Source organism: Brassica rapa, chromosome A06 (assembly GCF_000309985.2).
Source record: "Brassica rapa cultivar Chiifu-401-42 chromosome A06, CAAS_Brap_v3.01, whole genome shotgun sequence".
In the NCBI taxonomy this organism is placed as follows: domain Eukaryota; kingdom Viridiplantae; phylum Streptophyta; class Magnoliopsida; order Brassicales; family Brassicaceae; genus Brassica; species Brassica rapa.
This window is the reverse complement of record NC_024800.2, coordinates 4,339,192-4,353,722: the sequence shown is the minus strand read 5'-3', so window position 1 is coordinate 4,353,722 and position 14,531 is coordinate 4,339,192. Positions and strand designations below refer to the sequence as shown.

The window sequence follows — 14,531 nt, the reverse complement described above, 5'->3', positions numbered from 1 at the left end:
TAATGGCATAACTTTGTTCTCAGCTATTGTTAAAAGACGCTAATATCCCTTTAATGGGCCGAACCTAAAGCCCAATTACAAACTCTCATCTCTTTTAGTTTGAATAAAACCCTAAAACCCTAATTTAGTTTCCGCGAATCGCTTTCGTCTCCGATCCGACGAAGTATCTCGCGATGAACGATGACGGTGAGGCGGGGGCATTGGCTCCGCCGACGAGAGCTAGGCACATCGGGAAGAGAGCTCTAAAGAACAAAAGCGTCACCGTCTCTTTTGATGAGAAAGATCTCAAGTATGTTTCAATCGCGATAATCTGATTCAGAGTCACATAATCAATCTTGACATCTCTAATCGCTGTTTGTTTCGCGAAATTAGGGATTTTGTGACTGGGTTTCACAAGAGGAAGAAAAAGAGGAGAAAGGAAGCTCAGAAGCAGCAGGAGGAGTCTTTGAGGCGTAAGCGTATCGAGGCTCGTAAGAAGGTGAGGAACATGACCTTTGTTCTGAATCGTTTTGATGAAAAGTTTTGAGTTTTTATTTTGCTTAAAGTTTGTGTTTTTATTTTGCTTAAAGTTTGAGTTTTTATTTTGCTTAAAGTTTGAGTTTTTATTTTGCCTCTTGCTATTCTGAAGTATTGTATCTGAGCTTTGCAGAGGAAATTGGAACAGATGATGGTTGCTGGTAATGCTGAGGAAACTGAAGATGTAGAAGCTGAGGAGGAGGAGGATGCAGAGATTAAAGAGGCAGAGCCTGATGCTTTAACTTCTGGTAAAATTCTTCCTAATCACTTTAGTTTTGTATGTAGAATTGATTGATTGATTGGAATCGAGAAGTTGTTGTATTGAGTGTGTTTTTTTTTTTTTTTTTTTTTATTTGCTATCCTGGGCCCTGGCCATGTTCTAATGTTTGTTGTGTTTTATTTGTGGGTGAAAGGAACGACAATGTATGATACAGGGGAGCTGAAAGTTACTGTGACAACAAGCGAGATATCTCGTGAAGAGGATGAGCCTGTTCGCAGGGAAAAGACCCAATCAACTGAATCAGGTTCTACTGCCAAAGCTTCCACATCACAGCCGGCGCCTTTGAGGAAGTCCAAACCGGCTAAGCAGAACCGGAGACACAAGTCTAGCACCAAAACTATGAAGAAAAGGGATAAGAAGAAACAAGCAAGAGGGATCAAGAGTACGCGGTAGTAGTGAAAGAGGGATTTGTGTTGTTTCTTATGAAAGTTCAGTGTTTTTTGGAGCTTCTGATTATGAAAATTCTCAAGCGTTGATACGGTTGAAATTGTGTGTAACAATCAGATAATGTTTTTCTTTTAGTAACAAGAATATTTATCAATCCGATTATGTCTACAAAGCAAAGAGAAAGAAGAAGAAACAAGCAAAGAGGAAAGCTATAGAAATTTCTGTTGTGTCTTTTGATAGCGAAGCGTTTGGATCTTTCAGTATTAATATCAGAAACTATCTCTATACATTTTGGTTTGAATGGTAACCACTAACCGCTGAAGTTTGAAACAATAGGATAATGTTGAAACATGTATTAATCAAATTCGTAATGTTTCAAGAGTCTTGTCAGAAACTATCTCTATACATTTTGGTTTGAATGGTAACCACTAACCGTTGAAGGTTAACTACTGCGGTCGGAGGCTAACTGATTTAGGGGGTTAGTGGGAGAGCAACTTTTAAAGAAACGAAGAATTTAAAGATTCTATTGTTATTGGTTTAGTGATTCTTAAAGTCTTAATCAAATCTTTTGTTATTGGTGTGATGATTTTATAATTCTCATTAAATCCTTAGTTATTGGTATAATGATTTTGTAATTCATTGTAGAATCTTTAGTTATTCAAAAAGTTGAGTATTTTAAATTTTGCAATTCTATTAAACTCTTGTGTTATTGAAACAATGATTCTTTACATTTTTTTACTCATCAATCACTACTTTCAAAATACTAGAGTAATAGATGGTATTCTCAAAGTTTGGATGATAAAATTTTTTAAAAAAAATTGTCAAATAAAAAACATAGATCTTATACAAATAAAAACATAAATATATAATAACAGAAGAGATTGAACGGTGCCATTATAGCACATCTAACATGTCTTTCTCTGATCCCAAAGATATCGGGAGCTTCATTGTTAACAGATTTCAGACCGGTATCTCTTTGCAACACAGTCTACAAAGTTATCTCAAAAATTTTAGCTTCGCGACTAAAGCTTATAACAGAGCTTGCAGTACAAAGGAATCAAGCTGGTTTTGTAAAGGGTAGAAAATTAAGTGATAATGTCCTTCTAGCATCTGAATTGGTGGCAGATTTCAACAAGGATGGCAGAGTTTCGCGAGGTTGTCTGCAGGTGGACATAACAAAGGCTTTTGATAGCATTGAATGGGAGTTTATCATAAACATCCTCTTAGCCTTTGAGCTCCCACCTGTATTTATACAGTGGATCAAAACATGCATATCTACGCCTTACTACTCGGTGGCTATCAATGGAGAACTAGCTGGTTTCTTTCCGGGACAGAAAGGGCTTCGCCAAGGAGATCCCATCTCATCATCATTGTTTGTCTTGGCTATGGACATTCTTTCAAAAGAATTAGACAAAGCCGTACTGGAAGGTAGAATTGGAGCTCACCCTGCCTGCAATGACCCTCTAGTTTCTCACCTAAGCTTCACAGATGATGTTCTTATTTTCTTTGATGGTTTAGCCCCCTCGATGCGAGGCATTCTTGATGTTCTCAGGGAATTTCAGAGAAACTCAGGTTTAGCTCTAAATTTGAGAAAAACTTCTGTTTTTATTGATGGGAATAATCGTGAGGCAGCCTCTGCCCTTGCTGCTGAATTTGGTATAACTCAAGGTTCTCTTCCCGTAAAGTACCTTGGCCTTCCCCTATCTCCTACTAGGCTAAAACGAGGTGACTACCAGCCGCTGATTGACAAGATCAAATCAAGAGTTAGCTCATGGACTGCTCGTCACCTATCCGTCTGGAGTTAATACAATCTGTTCTTTACAACATTATCAGATTCTGGGCATCAGTCTTTCCACTATCTAAAGGGTGTCTTCAATTGCTTGAGCAAATTTTAAATGCCTTCCTCTGGTCCGGAGGTTCCACGTCTGCAAGGGGAGCAAAGGTTTCTTGGGCGACAGTGTGTACACCGAAGAAAAGTGGAGGATTGGGATTGAAAAGGCTTCTAGGTCTAAACAATGTCTACAGAGTGAAGCTCCTATGGAAACTTTTTGCTGGAACCGATTCACTCTGGATAGCTTGGGTAAAGCGGAACTACATTGAAGACAGGATCTTCTGGGTCTCAGATTTCTCAAATGTGGGCAGTTGGATTTGGAGAAGCTTGATGAATCTGCGCCCTATAGCGAGACCTTTTATACTTTGCCATGTTAACTCAGGCAGAACTGCATCTTTCTGGTTTGATAATTGGACCAAACATGGTGCGCTTATTGACATTACTGGACTAAATGGTCCTATGGTCTCCGGAATCCCCGCTGAAGCCAGTGTTTCCACGGCGGTTATGATGGGAGGATGGTCTTCGTCAAGAAGCAGGAGCCCAACTTTGTTATCTTTAAGGGCTTCACTACCTTCACAGCCGCCAGACACAAATTCCCCCGAAGAGGATTACTTTCTATGGAGAAACTCAGTAAATGATCCTCCATCTATGTTTTCAGCATCGAAGCTCTGGCATTCTCTACACCCGGATCCTGCTCTAGTCCCCTGGTACAAAGCAGTCTGGTTTAAAAAGAGAATCCCTAAACATGCTTTCATTACATGGCTGCTGGTCTGGGACAGAATGAAAACAAGGGACAAACTGATAGTGTGGGGAATGAACGTTCCAGCATCATGTCTACTATGTGGTCACATGAATGAATCAACTACACATCTCTTCTTCGAGTGTGACTATTCAAATGATGTGTGGAACAGATTGTTTGCAAGAAGTCGTATCCAATACCCAGCTGCTACATTGGAGGAGATAGTCCTTTGGATTACTGCTGGTCCTGCCGAAGGAAAATTCACAGAAGTCATCAAGCTCATATTTCAAGCAGCAATTTACTATATTTGGAAAGAGAGAAACTCAAGGCTGCATTCCGGGATCTCTAGACCGACATCGATACTTGTGAAGGACATATTTCTGCAGTTAAGAGCAAAGCTTTACTCGTTGGACAGAGCGGATCAACTTTGTAGAACACCATCTCACCAATCTGCGGAAACCATTTCATACTTGTGGGTTTGGTTTGACAGATTTCAAGTGTGACAAAGGAATCAAGCTTCAAGAGGCATTAGTACATCATTTTCTAAATCTTGCTTCACAGAGTTTCATATTTAAATGTTTCCAAATTTCCGGTTGTTATTTTATATTTCGTACTTGGGATGTAAAAACTCTTATAATTAATTTAGAAATGGTATCTTCAGGTTAAAAAAAAAAAAAACATGTCTTTCAAAAATTTAATACCATAGAAAATTTAAAATAACAAAACCCAGATTTTTCATATACATATAACATGTTTTTTAAAGATTTAATACCATAGAATTTGATATATTATATATATTTATATACCTCATTGTTAACGTTCAATATATTTTCAACACATAGTTCACATATTATATGAAATTTTTTCTAGAAGAATATTCTTATATAAATATTTTACATAAATAATAACAAAAATTAATGTAATTATGAATCCATGACAATCTATGAAAGTTGTATGAATTCTTTAAATATGGATGCACTTGTTTGTTAAATTCCATGAAAACTTTCCAATTCTTCAAAAATCTATTAAACTTTTCAAATCCATAAACTCTTCATGAGTCAGCCTCCCAATGACTTATTAGGCATCACAAGTTGCAGTGTTTATAACAAATCTGTATAAAAACTCAAGGAGTGTAACATTTTATGTTACATTTTAAGTTGTTTTTGTTTGTTTTTTTGTTTGTGTTATTCATTTTTGGGTGTAATGTTTGTATTATTCATATAGAACTGTTAAACATTATTCAAAGAGCTCGTTATTAAAAAAAAAACATTAATCAAAGAGCTCCTTGACCTCGACCTAATTATAGCAGAGCAAAGGACAGGAGAGATCTTTTAAACCCCGTCAGGTCAGCTTTCCGTGAATCACGGTCCAATATATGCCACCTTTGAGAATTGAAACTTGACCTTGGCCACTTCTTAAGGAAATAAACATTATGAAATTTGTTTCATCCTTTCACAAAAAATTGAAATTGTCTGATCCAATAATTATTGCTGAGAAAACGCCTTTGATTTATCATTTATCTAAAGTTGTAGATCTTTTATTCATTTAATCCGTAGTGTGATAGAGTCCAAAATGGAGCATTTTAGTAACAAAAATCCACAAAATCACAACCACTTTCGTTATTTTGTTTCCCATGCATATTCAGAATATCGATTATTACTTTTGTTTTGAATTTGGATTTAGAACAAAATAGAGTAATTCTTGGGTTCACCCCCTAGGGTGAACCTATAGGTTCACCAACCAATAGTATTTGAGTATTTGATATTTGATATCTTTTAAAAAAGGAAACAACATTAAATTTCCAAATAAGATTATCTTTTTAAAATAAAACAATAAAAATACATAAAAATAGTTACAAAAAATAAATAAATAAATATTTTTAAGTCTTCAGCAAAATACTAAACCCTATACCCTAAATCTTAAACCCTAAACCTTAAATTTTGGATAAACTCTAAACGTTTGAAAATCCTAAACCCTAAATCATACATTAAAAACTAAATTTTAATAACACTAAACCCTAAATTCTAATCACTAAACCCTAAACCCTTGGGTAAAACCTAAACCTTTGGGTAAACCCTGAACCCTTGGATAAATCATAATCTCTAGAGTTTAATTTTAAATATTTTTGATTTACAGTTTATGATTTATGATGATTTATCCAAGGGTTCAGGGTTTACCCAAGGGTTTAGGGTTTAGTGATTAGGATTTAGGGTTTAGTGTTATTAAAATTTAGTTTTTAATGTATGATTTAGGGTTTAGGATTTTCAAACGTTTAGAGTTTATCCAAAGTTTAAGGTTTAGGGTTTAGGGTTTAAGATTTAGGATATAGGGTTTAGTATTTTGCTGAAAACTTAAAAATATTTATTTATTTATTTTTTGTAACTATTTTTATGTATTTTTATTGTTTTATTTTAAAAAGATAATCTTATTTGGAAATTTAATGTTGTTTCCTTTTTTAAAAGATATCAAATATCAAATACTCAAACACTATTGGTTGGTGAACCTAGAGGTTCACCCTAGGGGGTGAACCCAAGAATTACTCAACAAAATACTATTAGCAATTAATTGTATATAGTATATACTGAAGTTAAAATCCATGCATGCCTGTATTTATTTAGCGTAATCTTATTTTAAGAAAAAATATGTTATAGTATGGACCAAGAAAATGAAAGTATGGACCAGGAATAAAATTGAAACGTTGAATCAAATTTGTGGTTGTCACTTGTGATCAGTAACGTAAGTGGTATACGGGGCCAGCCTGCAGTTTATATGTGTAAGTGTGTAACCCTAACAAAAACGTCTAAACGGATGTGTCTTAGCTTGTATCACACAATTATATATCTTGAATATTACTAAATGGCTACACACACCAAGAAAAAGAAAGATAAAGCCACACAAGAGGCATACATACTATATCACGTCTCGTTGGCTCGTTGCAAATGGATGTCGCATCGGGAGTGAGACCTAAGGGGAAGCAAATTAAATACAAGGCCATTTTAAGTTCGTTACCAACAAAAAGAAGTCATGAGGGGAAGACTTGGAGAACTACTGTGTTTAGTTTATTTTCGCATTACAACATTTTAATTTAGAGATTGCAGAATTGACACGTTTGACATCTCTAACTTTTATCCACTAGCTGCACGTACGCAAACAAAATAAGTACAAAGGATGTCACCTAACTTGTCCCATGGCCTTATTCAATCCCATCCGTCCATCTTCCTTTTCTTTAGATCCAACGGTATTTTATAAAACAATAGCCTAAGCTTCCCATGAACCCCATGCACCTATATATAACATCAAAAGTCTATACATGGAGAGAAACACACAAATAGGAAAATGGCTTCGCCAATGAGTACGATTAAGGTGGCGGTTGTCTCAACCGTAATCACCGCTATGTCTCTGTTTGTAATGTCTTGTGTTCCTACCGCACTAGATCTCTCCTCATCTCGGTTCCCAATCCTTTGGAGTTCATTTCTCTCGTGGCTGAAACCACCTTACCTCTTCGTCATCATCAATGTTATAATCATTACAACGATTGTAACTTCTTCCAAGTACTTCCAGAGCACCGGTGTCAACCAAGATTGTGAGGTGAAGGACGTTGATATGGATGGTCATTTCGTGGCCATATTTCCACCGCCGATCGTCGTCACGGATGTGGATAGATCGGAGGTTGTATGTGAAGAGAAGGAGGAGGAGGAGATTACAGGACTTAACAACGGTGGAGATGAGCTTGTGATGTTGACATGGAAGTTGAATAAAGTGCCTACGACGATAACGGACGAGTCAGAAACTAAGAAGGCGCTGGTTTCGGCAAGATTCAGCCACCGTAAACCGGTCAAAGTGACTTCAAAAGGTAACAACAGGAAGAAGGCGTCTAGGGTGGCGAAACCAAAGTGGCACGAGAACACGTGGAAGATGATGGTAACGGAGGAACTTGAGTCAACGCCGTTGACTCATCATTCCTGGAGCCCTGAGACGCTCAGACTTGGCGCCGGGGAGTCACAACCTGTCTTGAGGGAATCGGAGACTTTCAGGGACATTACTAATAATTATCCAATATCTCCCACGGTGACGGAGATGTCGCCGAGTCTGGAGGAGCTGAATCAAAAATTCGAAGCTTTTATAAAGAAAGGTAAGGAGGAGATGCTGGATTCCCTGAGATTAGACAAAGATGTGGATTCACAAGCCAGGCTTATTAGCTTTTGAATCTCGTATACACAGCAAAAACTCAACACAATAAGATATTAGAATAATAACTTAAAAAAAACTGAATATAACAATGGGTATTGGTATTGTAAATTTGTAATACAATATAGTTGGTATTGTAATAATGCACATAGCAGTGATGGATAAGCTTCAATAATAGAGAAATCTAAAACCCTAAATGGTAACACCAGATGTATCCTGTTGAGACTCTAGAATCAGTGAATCCAACTTGATTTCATGAACCTTTGTTGTTAGATCCGGAGCTGGGCCAAAGCCCATAATTAATTATATCACACATGTATATGATAAAAACATGTCGTATGATCACGTGACATGGGTTGTTTAATAACGACGACTAACAGATATTTTTTTCTCGAACTCTCGATAGTCGAAGGAAAAGAGTTTTGTTGACTATTAACGCCGTGACATATAACGGCCAGATGACAGAACGTTATACAAACTCAGCGACTCACTTTCACCAACAGACATCACAGGGCAGTTGAAACGATGTCGTTTTCTGCCCGCTCTGGATTTCAACGAAGTTCCATTTGCCTAATGTTTCTATTTCTATGTCGGTATAATAAGCAAATAAAATATGCTCACATTGTTTTCTTTTCCGAAACTTCCTCACATCGTCTCTTGTGTGCACAAAATGAAGTAATGAACTCCGGCACATGTACTTGTGACCAAAGTCAAAAATAGCTTTATTGAAAATTCTTATCACATTCGTCACTTAACTACGCAACAGGTACATTATTAATTCTTCGAACAACAAGCTATTGGTTGTACGTTATAACCCAGTATATAGTTGTTTTTTTGGTATACAACTATTTTAAAGTATTAAATCTCTTACTACAAATGAATAAAATCAAAAATTCATGCACATCTAGACGAACTAATGGTTTAATATATATATAGTTTTCCAAAGTGACAATGGCGATAGGATTTAACCAAACCTACTGTCACGTTTAGATATTTCTGAATTTAATTCATAAATTCAAATAGAATCCGAAAGAAACAACTATATCAAACAAAGATTTAAGATAATTTGGAGCTGTTGAGTGTATAATAAAGAAACAAAAACATCATCTACTCACTAATTAACAAGTTTTAGCATTTTTGGGATATCATCTTCCATGACCGATCACAATATTAATTCTAACAACGAAGCTAATTCTTGATCAAACTCGTTACACCGTATAAAATATCTTAATGAGGTATCATCCGAGCTTACATCTTTTTCATAAGACGTTTGTAAATCGAACAAATCAACTTTCACACTATATTTTGTGGAAAATGAAATAAATTTTAAAGTGATTCTCTAGATATATGTATATATATATATATATGTGTGTGTGGTTTTGAGGAAGCATGATTTTATTTTCGTCATCGATCTATGCTAAATATTTTGCTACACATATTGGTCGGCAAAGAAAACAGAACATTAAAAAAAACTTAATATTAAGAGTGGATTAGATAGCACTCGAGACGAGTCGTGGTCAAATATACAACAGTTGGAAAATTGACCTCCATATGGCCCGTTCATGCTGCTTAGCTCTTAAGATATTGTCAAAAGGAATAAATCTCTTTAAGATATTTTTCCTTTTCATTATAAGTATTTCTCTCTTTTATTCGTAGATACATATTTCTGTTTTTAGTATGCACCACATCTGGATCCATATCTCATCAGTCATTTCATTTACAATCTATGCAGCAAACAAATTAACGTACGTAAACACAAACATGCATGTAGATAATTAATGATGGACACTATACGGGAATTTGTGATATTAACAATTTAGAAAGTAGCAGAATCAAAGGGTTTGGCTTTCAAAGAAGTTTGTATCTAAGCTTCATCGGTGGGCACTTGAGTGTCAAAAGATCCGTTTTGGCTTAAGCAAAACTCGATTTATCTAAAGTCTTCTCTCGAGGCTGCTTTCTTGCTTTCAATGCAAAAAAATGACAGATGATCATGTGGTGTAAGGGTGTTTTGAGTCTCTTAATATCTTTAGTGGGTTTTCTACCTTTCGGGATAATATCAGAACGAATATATGTAATGATTTCGTTATGAAATCTTTTATTTTTGTCCAGTAACTTTAGTACTCCTCCATATCTTAATCTAATCAAGACATCCAGTGACATATTAGCTAAGTCAGATGGTTTAGAAAATAAGAGATATGTTCGCTTAATGATATTATGAATCAAGTTGTCTTGTGGTAGGTAAAAATAACTAATAATATGTTTACGACGATTTAATTTAAAACGATTTGCTATTGGAAAATCTTAGACTTTGGTTAACCCATGTTAACTTAGCTTCGGATAAGAGACGATTTTTAGTTTTTTTTTAGATTTTAACTAAAAAAAACTAAGAACCATCTATTAAATAAGAGATTAAAAGTCGTCTTTTAGTCAAAAAGTGTTAAAAACAAAAAACAAAAAAAATGTCAAATCATAAGTTAAAAACCCCGGCTAAGAGACTGAAGTTAATCATGTCCTTAGTATTAACTAGTAATTGATTTTTAGGTACTCTCCGGTCTCTACTTTAAATATCATCAAGTGACCTAGTAAACCAGTTTAGCAAAATCATTTTTAAGAGATAAGAATACATGCATATATCATGAATAAGTTGTCTTGTGATGGGAATTATATTAACTAGTAATGATTAATAATACTATATAATTTGTTGACAAAAAAATGATTTACAATTTAAGTTTAAATTAAAGAAATGAGTGGCATTTATATAAAATCATAGTATTAACTTTTTTTGTCAGCTAATCATAGTACTATTAACTGAAAAACGCATTCACTACTTTAAAGGAATGATTAATGTAAATCTCTTACGGAGAGTCTCTTATCGAAAATTAGAGACGTCTCTTAATTTTATTTTATTTTAAGTTAAGACGTGTTTCTTAGGGGGGTTATTGGGAGTGAAATTTTGAAAGAATTTTAAAATTTAGAGATTTCATTGTTATTGGTTAATGAATTCTTAAAATCTTATTAGAATCCTTTGTTATTGGTTTGTGGACTTTTAAATTCTATGGAAATCCTATGTTATTCAAAAAGTTTAGTTTTTATTGACTTTGTAATTCTATTAAACTCTTTTGTTATTGGGACATAAATTCTCTCTAGTTTTACTCATAACACACAACTTTACAAATATCACATATAGTCATAGGATTCTCAAAATCTATGTACCAAAACACACAAAAACACAAATACATAAACACAACAAGATTTTTTACATTTTTATTGTCAAGTCAAAGATAATTGTAAAAAGAAAACTAAAGATAGAAGAAATTATTAAAAATAACAATTTTAAAAAAAATCATTCATGAAATATAACTATTTGATATTAAAATAAAATCATGAGAAAATTCATAGGTTGATCTTAAAAACTTTAAAACAAAAATCAAACAAGACAAATCAAAATGTCAAAATATTAAAAAACCAAAATTTTTATCTAATTTTCAAATAGTTCTCTTTTATGAAAGAATTTAAAAAAAAAATAATAATAGAAAGATAAGTTTCGAAAGAAAAGTATATATGAAAATCTATTATAATTAATGACAATTTATACAATACATTGGGTAAAAATTCATCAAATCTACTTAACTTTTAAAAATCTATTAACTCTTGAATTTTCAAACTTCACACAAATTCTATTTTCAATAGGCCTTCCTTAGTTTTTTTAGTTAAAAGCTAAAAGATCCTACTTAAAAAAACACGCATTAATCAATCATGGTCTAAGCCACTACTATCTATAAAAAAAGTGGTTTTACTTTGACAACGCAAAAATGTATTACTCGTTTATCCACACATAAAGTGACACAATATCGTTTGAATCCTTATTAAGAGACCAATATTATATATTTATATATTAGATAAATTAAAACTTCTTACATATATGCACGGCCAGTGAATGTGAATCATCAATAATTCAGAAGAATATATAACTTCTATGTAGTAACAAAGTGACTTTTTTTTTAACAAAGCGACTTTTAAATTCGCTTTATACATGTTTAAATTTTTGTCGACCACTACATATTCAATTATTTCGTTTGTTTTCCAATGAAAATAAAAGAAGGCCATATAAGGCAAAAAAGACGTGGCCGTAGCGTGGGTAAATACTGGAAACGAAATATACGAATATACACTCATACTAGGTTTGACTAATAAGAGAAAAAAAATTATTAATGTCGGCGACTAATAAGAGAATATCAACGTAAAAAAGAAGAGAATATTTATTTTATTTTATAATATACTAGCTAGGAGATATGAGTGGTGGACACGTGAAGTTTTGTTAACGTTTCAATAAGACGGAACCAATAAAAAATAGTTATTTCCTGCTCGTGTTATGTTGTGTAAGGGGATGCGCCTACTATCTGATACGATCGTGACCGTTCATATAGTTAATCTTAAATCTAACGGTGTAAATCAGCTATCCCACTAGTCCCCTCTCTCTATATAAACGATAGAACAACACAGCCAAAGAGCCTGACAACTACTAAACACCATTCGATAAACCCGAAGAGAGAGAGAGGGAGATAAAGAAGGAGAAAAAGACTAGATCGGGAAAAAATGGCGTCATGGATTAAACCGGTGCTAATCTCTACGGGAGTTGTTGCTGTAGCTATGCAACTAAAAATCATCGTCCCTGTTGTGGCACTAGACTTCTCTCGAGCTCCCATCCTTTTCAGTTCCTTTCTCTCGTGGCTGAAACCACCATACCTCTACGTCATCACCAACGTCATCATCGTCATGATCGGATTTTCATCCATGTACTACCGGATCATCACAAACCCCGACGGCAAAGACCACGAGGGTTCATACAGCGGCGACCATAAGTTTCATAATCATGAGCAGAACGTCCACCGAGCTCAACCACGGCGGTCGGAGACGGCGAAGCATGAAGACTTCAGTTTCGTAGCCGAAACTCAGCCGTCAAAGAAGGAAAATGAGACCCCGAAGGTGGTTACGGAGAAGCTAGCCGAACCGGCGGCAAAAGTAGAGGAGGAGAAGAAGTGTTTAGTGGTTGTGGCCAAACCGGAAAATCTGACTCCGGTTGAGAAGCCTCTTGTTTCGGCTAGGATCGGTCAACGCAAAATGGTCAAGACCACCACAGCAGGTAACTAAGTTAATACTATTATACAATAAACATTAACAAGTTGGACAAAGAAGGTGACGTACGTCACAAGTTAGATGTTCTAGTTGAAAACGAAACCTAAATACTATTTTACTAAGACGCTGCTTTGGTAATTTTTTTCCAGAACGAAACTCTTTGAAAGCGTTGAGAGTGGCGAAGCCAAAGCGGCAAGAGACTCTTGAGAATACGTGGAAGATGATAACGGAAGGGAAACCGTTGACTAGCTATTACCGGAGACCAGACACGTTCGGACTTGGCGTAGAAGATTCCAACAAGACGAAACCATTCGGTTTGAAGAAGGCGGAGACGCTTACTGATCGAACTAAGTACTACCTGTCACCGGCCGTGTCACGGAGTCGAAATGAGCTGAATGTAAGAGCTGAGGCGTTTATAAAAAAGTGCAACGACGAAAGGTTCGAGTCGATGAGACAGGACACAGAAGTGACTCGTCGTGGTCTTTCGTTTTAGTTATGGTGTTTGTTTTTGTTTTGTCTATTCAAATTTCAATTTCATTTTCTTAGACGCTAATAACAAAAAGGAAATGGCAAATGTGGAAAGTCATGGATAAACAAAGCACCTTGATTGGCTTAGTTTGGTTTAGTTGTTATATCGCATTTTTCATTCACGAATGTACAGGCAAGGCATCAAATAGATATTTTTCCTCGTTAAAAGATTGTTTTGTGTCCAAGTAGTTACTCATAAACACACAAACAAGATATTAGACATTATTAACATTAAAATATTTTCCCCCAGGAAATAAAACTTTGAAAATTATCATTAGCGAATGTATAGTGTACAGAAAGTCAAGCTTATACAATAATAACAAAAACAAGATAGAGATTTGACATCTGATGTGATGTAGATATTTTTCCCTTCTGTAACAGATATTTTGAGAGAGGTTTCTGTTTTCTTGTGTTTTGTCATTATCAGGCGATAGGGAGAACGTGATTCACGGCAAGACTCATGAAAGATTGTTTAAGACTAATGTTTAAGAAATCGCCAAGCTATAGTTAGATAAAAGTATATATGAAATTATTGCAGTTAGATAATATATATGAAATTATTGACTGAAAAGTAGTTTTTTTTAACACAACTTAATTTCATTAAACTTTTAACATGCTTGATTACAACGATTATAGGGAATAATACATTCTCTTTGATTGAAAACATAAACTACAACAGTATATAAAATAAATGAGATAATTCTTCAATCAAACATGACAGTGGAGACGGAGCTTGAATGCGTCGAGATAGCCTTAACAACGAATCAGATAGTATAGAAATAGTCACATATAGTGATGTTGACCCTCATAGACGAGGAACCTGAAACTGAAGCTCGACATCGAGTTCAGACTTCAGATAATCATCTCCTTTCATAGAAAAGAGGTATGTAGAGACCAATCCGGTGAACTCACCGGTAAACTATTCT

General features: G+C 34.9%; 3 protein-coding genes across 3 annotated transcripts; all 3 read left to right on the top strand.

The window, feature by feature from the left end:
• The first annotated feature begins 82 nt into the window (after positions 1-82).
• On the top strand, positions 83-1,339 carry LOC103871885 (ribosomal RNA-processing protein 17). The gene is made up of 4 exons (XM_009150204.2): positions 83-289; positions 373-478; positions 650-764; positions 930-1,339. Exons 1-4 carry the CDS (start codon positions 174-176, stop codon positions 1,187-1,189), a joined length of 597 nt encoding a protein of 198 aa, XP_009148452.1. The 5' UTR covers positions 83-173; the 3' UTR covers positions 1,190-1,339.
• A 4,783-nt stretch (positions 1,340-6,122) lies between these two features.
• Positions 6,123-11,368, top strand: LOC103872191. The gene has a single exon (XM_033272830.1). It carries the CDS (start codon positions 7,090-7,092, stop codon positions 7,957-7,959), a length of 870 nt encoding a protein of 289 aa, XP_033128721.1. The 5' UTR covers positions 6,123-7,089; the 3' UTR covers positions 7,960-11,368.
• Positions 11,369-12,441: 1,073 nt separating this feature from the next.
• On the top strand, positions 12,442-13,773 carry LOC103871884. Its single transcript, XM_009150202.3, has 2 exons — positions 12,442-13,084; positions 13,227-13,773. The coding sequence occupies exons 1-2, from the start codon at positions 12,538-12,540 to the stop codon at positions 13,568-13,570; spliced, it is 891 nt and encodes a 296-aa protein (XP_009148450.1). The 5' UTR covers positions 12,442-12,537; the 3' UTR covers positions 13,571-13,773.
• The last annotated feature ends 758 nt before the right edge of the window (positions 13,774-14,531 follow it).